The following is a 6,797-nucleotide window of genomic DNA, read 5'->3' as shown; positions in this document are numbered from 1 at the left end:
TGATATTTGCGAATAAAATATTTGAAGCGACTGAGAATGAATAGTGTGTATTTTATCACTATAAAAAACATCGTTAAAATCGACGGCTAAGTCGTCGGTAATATTAAAATTTGACGACAAAATGGACGACGGAGGTGGTCGCTATTAACCTTGTCGATTTTTCAAAATTCTAATAAAATTGACGGCTTGCCTAGCCGTCGATAATAATTTAATAAAATCGACAGTGTTTCTATCTATAATATGAGTTTTAGAATTTTACCTTATTACTAAAATCGACAACATTACCGTCGATATTATTATATAAAATCGATGCAATTTCTGTCGATATTTGATTCAAGAAAATCGACAATGTTTTCGTCTATAATATGCTTAATAAAATCGACAACGTTGCCGTCGATATTTGATTTAATAAAATCGACACAGTTTCCGTCGATTTAATTATTTAGATACCGACAAATTTTTTGTCTATATTTTGTTTTTTTTTTCTATTTTAAATTTAAAAAGCAACAACTTTACCGTCAATTTTAATAGTTATATATTTTAATTATTTTTTTCTATTTGAAAAATAGTAAACAATTAATGCAAATAAACTTTTAAATATAGAAATAAAATTTATACAGAATATTAGATAATAAGACAAATAAACTTTTAAATATAAAAATAAAATTTATACTAAATATTAGATAATGAGTTTACAAACTTATCAAAATAATAAATAATCCTCTAACGTAAAGACTCAAGACAAGATAAATAACTAGTAAGAGAAAGATGCCAAAGTAAAAAGAAAAAGAAAAAGATGCATTAAAATACAAAAATTACTATGTCTGATATCATACAGTGGACCAGCAATTGAAGAGATTCCTGAATCCACAATTGCAGCACAGCTACCCTCACATAACCCTACAATGTTTTCATAGAATTTTCCATTTGTCACTTAGAGCTACGATCGCAATACAATAGCACATAATCGCAGTCAAAACATTAATGCTACACAAAATTGAATTTTTCTCTTCTTCTTCTTCTTCTTCTTCTTCTTCTTCCAAATTCGCACACATAAGTTCTTCTTCTTCTCCTCCTCCTTCTTCTTCTTCTCCTCCTCCTTCTTCTTCTTCCAAATTCGCATACGGAGGTTCTTCTTTTTCTTCTTCTTCTTCTTCCTCTTCTTGAATAGCCTTTCCTAGAAAAGTTAGCAATAGATAGGTAACTTACTAATAAGATGCAATGTTTAGTAACTATTATAATATCTTGAAACATAGTATTTATATCCAATCATAAACATAAGAAATAGTGAAACAAATAATGCATATAGCTTAAATATCTTGCTATAAATCATAGAAATGTAAGAGAACCTGTTGATCTATTTGCAAGTAGAACATCTCCAACATCAATCTGAAGGTACAAGAGAAAAAGTTAATATTGACATGGTTGATGAGGAGTATTAGAGATGAAGTTCTAAATCTGGAATTAACCTGCCAATAACCCTTTTGAGATATTAGAACATAAGTGTGTTCACCTCTAAAGTGTCTTGAGTTAATACCACCAATGACAATCTCACCCTCTATCTCTGCCATTGGATCTTTATTTAGACAAAGAGAGAAAACATTTTGATATATGTACCCTTGATCTATTATATTGTACCTGTATTCATAGAACTAATCACTATTTTGAAGAATCGTACTTTAAACTAGTCACACCACTAATCATGCAATATTGTTTAATAACTATATGATAAGAGGAAAATGAAGAAATATGTGAATTATTGAAACACTCAAATAAACAAAAGTTACCACACTGGTGTGACTTCCCCAATTGAAATATCTTCGAATTCAAGTCCAAGTATCCCATCATCATGCAAAGCTAAAAGGGCCAATGATCCTTCCTTTGTACTTTCAGCGAATAACTGGAGAATGGAAAGCACCCATCTGTCAATGCAACTAAGAAAGCATATAAAATTTAACAACACAGTTCGAAATAAAATAAAATAAAGAGGGTGAAATACTGACTTGGTCTTTGATGATGATATCCCTAACTTTTACAACATCTTGGCTGAAGAATCTATAAATGGATCCATGGCCATAAGGGATTTTGCAAGATGTGCCTAGATAATTTTCCCAATTAGTTCAACACCAACTTTAGAAACTGAGTTTCACAAAACAAACCTTCTGTTTGTACTTTGTACATATAAACCCAAACAGAAGCATGTCAAAATGAAAAACATTATGATACATCATCAAATATCAAAATAATCTAAAGATACCTACCAATTTCAGTATAGGTGATAGATATCTTTGACTTGTACTTGGAATGAAAATAGCAAAGAATCTGCATTGCAGTCACATTTATTTCTAAAAAAAGTTCAATTTGAGAAACTAGCATTGTTCCCAAACCCATTATGTGAGAAAGAGTTTTGTTTTTCATGTAAAGTTATCAAACTCTCGAGCAACCTCAAACTTTCTTGAGTTTATGAGTTTAGATTCTCAAATCGAGTTTAGTTTTTCTGGTAAACTCATAGCTGAGTTTCTCGATTCGAAATTACCTAAGCTCCACGAGTTTAGATGAACTCTCGAGTTTGATTACATTTGCTCTGTTGTAGTCTTAAAAAAATCTAAAAACATTAAAAAATGATCATTCAAAAAAGTTTTGCTAACTAGAGCAGGGCATTTCTTAAAGAGTCAAACAAAAATGTCTAACTTTTCAATGCAATAAACATGTCAAAACTCAATTTTGGCTCCTTAAGCAGCACTGGATAGCAAAACCTTAACTTCACTAACTAACCATGCTAGCTGTCCACAAAATTTTTGTTTTAGAAGTCAGTCTGAATGTATTTCTTAACCTTTCAAATAGCTTTGGTTGTTGATAAAAACTCAACCAACAACAATGAGTAACCTCTTCCTCCAAATTTAAATGATAAAGACTAGACTAGATATTGTAGCAGCAACAGCATCAAAGCAACTTCCGTAGACGTTAATACTAAATAGTTTTGTATGAAGACTAAGCTAAGCTTCAGTGCATCTTCTTAGTTCTTACTTACTAGCCCAAATGGGCCCCATAGCCCCCAAATAATGTGGTCTTGAATATCATATTCCACTCTCCCACGTCCCCACCAATATCATATTCCACTCTCCCTCCCCCTATTTTATAAAGCTTAAATCTCTCTTCAGTTGCAAACAGAACATAACAGAACATAACTTTGCATATTTTCCAAGTATAAAAGAGATAGACACATAATACATCAAGAAAAAACAATCACACTATTCATGCTTAGCACGGTATAATCAAAATCGAAGCCAATCATATAGAAAGATAACAAATCAATAACATTCAAACTAAAATAAAATAGAAAACTCACTGCCTTACGCAGCTTCTTGATGAGCGCCATAGGCTTGCGAGTCAAACCGCGCTGAAACCTGCAACAGCGAAAAACAATTAAAAACTTCAACACATAAATGCAAAATCCAAATGCAAACGTTTGACACAGGAACCTTCTGCGAGCACGAATAGTGAAGAGTTTAACGAGTTCATTGGTGCACATGTCAAGAGTGCATCGAGATCCACGCCTCTGAAACTGAACTTCTTGAACGTCCTCTTCTTTGGTACTCCAGCTTGCGCTATCTTTGCATCCACGTCAGCCTTCAACACACAAAACAAAAACGAAAATTAATCACCAGAAACAATGAATTGATGAGAAGGGTTCAAATCAAATTGATACTGAGAATGAGCGACAGGCGGCGCGAGCAAACGGAGTGACGGCGGCGCAACCGTGATGCCGGCAGCGGAGAATGAGGGTTGGTGAGGAAATTAACAATATTGTTCCTAATACGCTCGAATGCAGAAAAGAAAAGGATAAAATGAGGGTTGGTGAGGAATTTGGGGGTGAAATTGTGTTTCTGAATTTGGAGCGGGAAGTGGGCGTGGGGTTGGTATTTTAAGCAGTAAAAATCGACAATATATTTGTCGATTTTAATTTTAAAAAAAGCAACATTTTTAGCGTCTATTTTATATATTAATCCGTACCATTTATTTGATTTTAGAAAGCAATCTAGACTGTTCAAATTTATCAATGGAAATGTTGTCGATATTTTAAATATAAAAATAGACGTCATGCCCGTCGATTTTAAAATAAAAGTATTTTCACCCACCGATTCGTCGCCAATATGACAATGGTTTAATGTATCATAAAAAAATCGATGACCCTACTGTTGATTTTATTATTTTATTTTTAATTTTTTTTTAAAATATCGACAGCAAACCGTTGAAAAATATCTACGGAAGAGATAGCCATCGATTTTTTGCGTTGAAAAATACGCTTTTTCTTGTAGTATACTCTAAAATAGTGCTATATAACCAAATAAACATAAACCAAGTTGTTTATATGATCTCAGCCTCAATTATGCACAAAAATTGGGAAAAGTATGTGTACATATTTATTGGTCAAAAATAATTTATTTCAAAAAGGAGAGTATTCGAAGAGCCAGCAAGCGTGTGTCTTCAAAAGAAAGATAATATCGAAAGAGATGACAAGGAAGTTCGAACAGGAGTTTGTCGTGATCAGCCAACAAGCTGATCGACATGTTAAATCGAAGGACAAAAAATTTGAGGGTTGTTTTTTGAACATTACTTTTTGTCAAGCAAAAAAAGTGGGAATGGTTACCTATGGATTAATGAACGTGGGAGTTACACTTCAATTTGATTGGTTGAAGATTTTTATAAATAGAAGAAGGCTCGAAGGTACAAGGGTTGGAACTTCATTTTAGAAATTACTCATGCACTCTCACATCCCAGAGACTTATTGAGCCTGCTTCGAGTCAATTTTCTGTAAGGTTCCTTCCATTTGTTTTTACTTTTTATTTACATTTTCTGTAAAATTTACACTACAAAGGAGACGGGAAATTGCGGCAGTTCTTGGAGGGATTTGCGGTGGTTTTTAGCCGCCACGAAATGGAATTCTAGCAGTTCGTTAAGCATCGGTTATTAGGGGTGGTTATATGATTTTGCGGCGGTTCTCATGAACTGCTGGCACAACCGCCGCAAAACCTAGAAATAGCAGTGCAATGTTTAGAGTCGGTTCACAACCGCCGCTATCTACCCAACAGTGATCCACACAAATTTACCAGCGGTTTTAAACCGCTGCTAGTTAACGGCCACTATTTTTTCAAATGTAATTGGCGGCAGTTTAAAACTGCCGCTATCTCCTAGTCTATTTTTTCAAATTTCTTATGGTTATTTTGCAACCGCCGCTATTTTTCGGCTAAATGGCCACAAAAATATTGTATTTTACACTGGCAATCAACGCTCTTTTTAATTTGAATGTACTAGTTTTTTTTGTTATTTTTTGAATCCTTCTTAATATTAGTATGTTAAATTATTTTATGTCCAGAAAAATAAATTGCTCGGTAAACGACATTAGCAAAAGCATTAATTTAATTCATATAATTATCTAAATATCAATAAAGTGTACTCCTTATTAAGAGTTGCATAATCAACACCAAAAAAGTGTATATCTGAAAAAAAAAGGTTCCACAATCCTAAGATCCACTTTCTAATATGTCCTTCCAACGCACTCATCCAAGCGGCGACATCTGATGGCAGCTTCTCACGTTGCCCTTGAAGTAGACATATCAAAGCACTCTCCATTACCTGCATCCTTACCTTCCTAGCTGCTACTTCATCTTCCACTGCCTGTCTTTTTGTCTTCTCGGTTGCTACTTCATCCTCCACCGCCTTCCTTTTTAATTTCTCGGCCGCCAACTCTACTTGTAGTTCAAGCAGCACCCTTTGGGTCTCTGGTGCACGAAATTGTGATCTCCAGGCTCAAACAAATCCTGGTAATGGCTTCAAAGCTTGGTGCTCTGATCTTAATTCATAATTGTCACAACTTCGATACAACTAACCAGCAAGTGCACTGGGTCGTCCAAGTAATACCTTACGTGAGTAAGGGTCGAATCCCACGGAGATTGTTGGTATGAAGCAAGCTATGGTCACCTTGTAAATCTCAGTCAGGCGGATATAAAGTGATAATGTTGTTTTCAAATATTATATAATAAAATAGGGATAGAGATACTTATGTAAATCATTGGTAGGAATTTCAGATAAGCGAATGGAGATGCTTTTTGTTCCTCTGAACCTCTGCTTTCCTGCTATCTTCATCCAATCTGTCTTACTCCTTTCCATGGCTGGCTGTATGCAAGGGCATCACCGTTGTCAGTGGCTACATCCCCTCCTCTCAGTGAATAATATGCTCACGCACCCTGTCACGGCACGGCTATTCATCTGTCGGTTCTCGATCATGCTGGAATAGGATTCACCCTCCTTTTGCGTCTGTCACTAACGCCCAGCACTCGCGAGTTTGAAGCTCGTCACAGTCATTCAATCATTGAATCCTACTCGGAATACCACGGACAAGGTTTAGACTTTCCGGATTCTCTTGAATGCCGCCATCATTCTAGCTTACGCCACGAAGATTCTGGTAAGGAGATCTAAGAGATACTCATTCTAGCTTAATTCATGTAGAACAGAAGTGTTTGTCAGGCACGCGTTCATAAGGGAGAAGGATGATGAGCGTCACACATAATCATCACCTTCATCACGTTCTTGGGTGCGAATGGATATCTTAGAAGAGAAATAAGAAGAATTGAATAGAAAACAGTAGTACTTTGCATTAATCTTTGAGGAACAGCAGAGCTCCACACCTTAATCTATGGAGTGTAGAAACTGAAGGTCCAGGCATGGCCGAGATGGCCAGCCCCCTAAAGCGTGATCAATAGTCTCCTAAGATGAACAATAGATTAAAACTGAGA

The 6,797-nt window shown here is 35.2% G+C and overlaps 1 protein-coding gene across 1 annotated transcript; it reads right to left on the bottom strand.

Annotated features, from left to right (window-relative positions):
* Positions 1 to 777: 777 nt before the first annotated feature.
* On the bottom strand, positions 778 to 5,643 carry LOC112777011 (aspartic proteinase A2). The gene is made up of 9 exons (XM_025821294.2): positions 5,638 to 5,643; positions 3,515 to 3,630; positions 3,350 to 3,407; positions 2,262 to 2,322; positions 2,004 to 2,098; positions 1,788 to 1,900; positions 1,470 to 1,638; positions 1,350 to 1,389; positions 778 to 1,177 (listed from the first exon to the last, which is right to left on the bottom strand). The coding sequence occupies exons 1-9, from the start codon at positions 5,641 to 5,643 to the stop codon at positions 912 to 914; spliced, it is 924 nt and encodes a 307-aa protein (XP_025677079.2). The 3' UTR covers positions 778 to 911.
* Between the last annotated feature and the right edge of the window lie 1,154 nt (positions 5,644 to 6,797).

The sequence above is a fragment of the Arachis hypogaea genome, chromosome 19, assembly GCF_003086295.3.
Source record: "Arachis hypogaea cultivar Tifrunner chromosome 19, arahy.Tifrunner.gnm2.J5K5, whole genome shotgun sequence".
Classification (NCBI taxonomy): Eukaryota; Viridiplantae; Streptophyta; class Magnoliopsida; order Fabales; family Fabaceae; genus Arachis; species Arachis hypogaea.
The sequence above is the reverse complement of the archived record's forward strand: the minus strand, read 5'-3'. Positions and strand labels throughout refer to the sequence as shown.

What these genes read in the sequence shown, in the direction of transcription:
- LOC112777011 (XM_025821294.2), bottom strand. An exon ending in CTCAAAAGGGTTATTGGCAG is followed by an intron (nt 1,390 to 1,469) that starts GTTAATTCCAGA and finishes TTGTACCTTCAG; the next exon opens with ATTGATGTTGGAGATGTTCT. An exon ending in ACTTGCAAATAGATCAACAG is followed by an intron (nt 1,178 to 1,349) that starts GTTCTCTTACAT and finishes TAACTTTTCTAG; the next exon opens with GAAAGGCTATTCAAGAAGAG.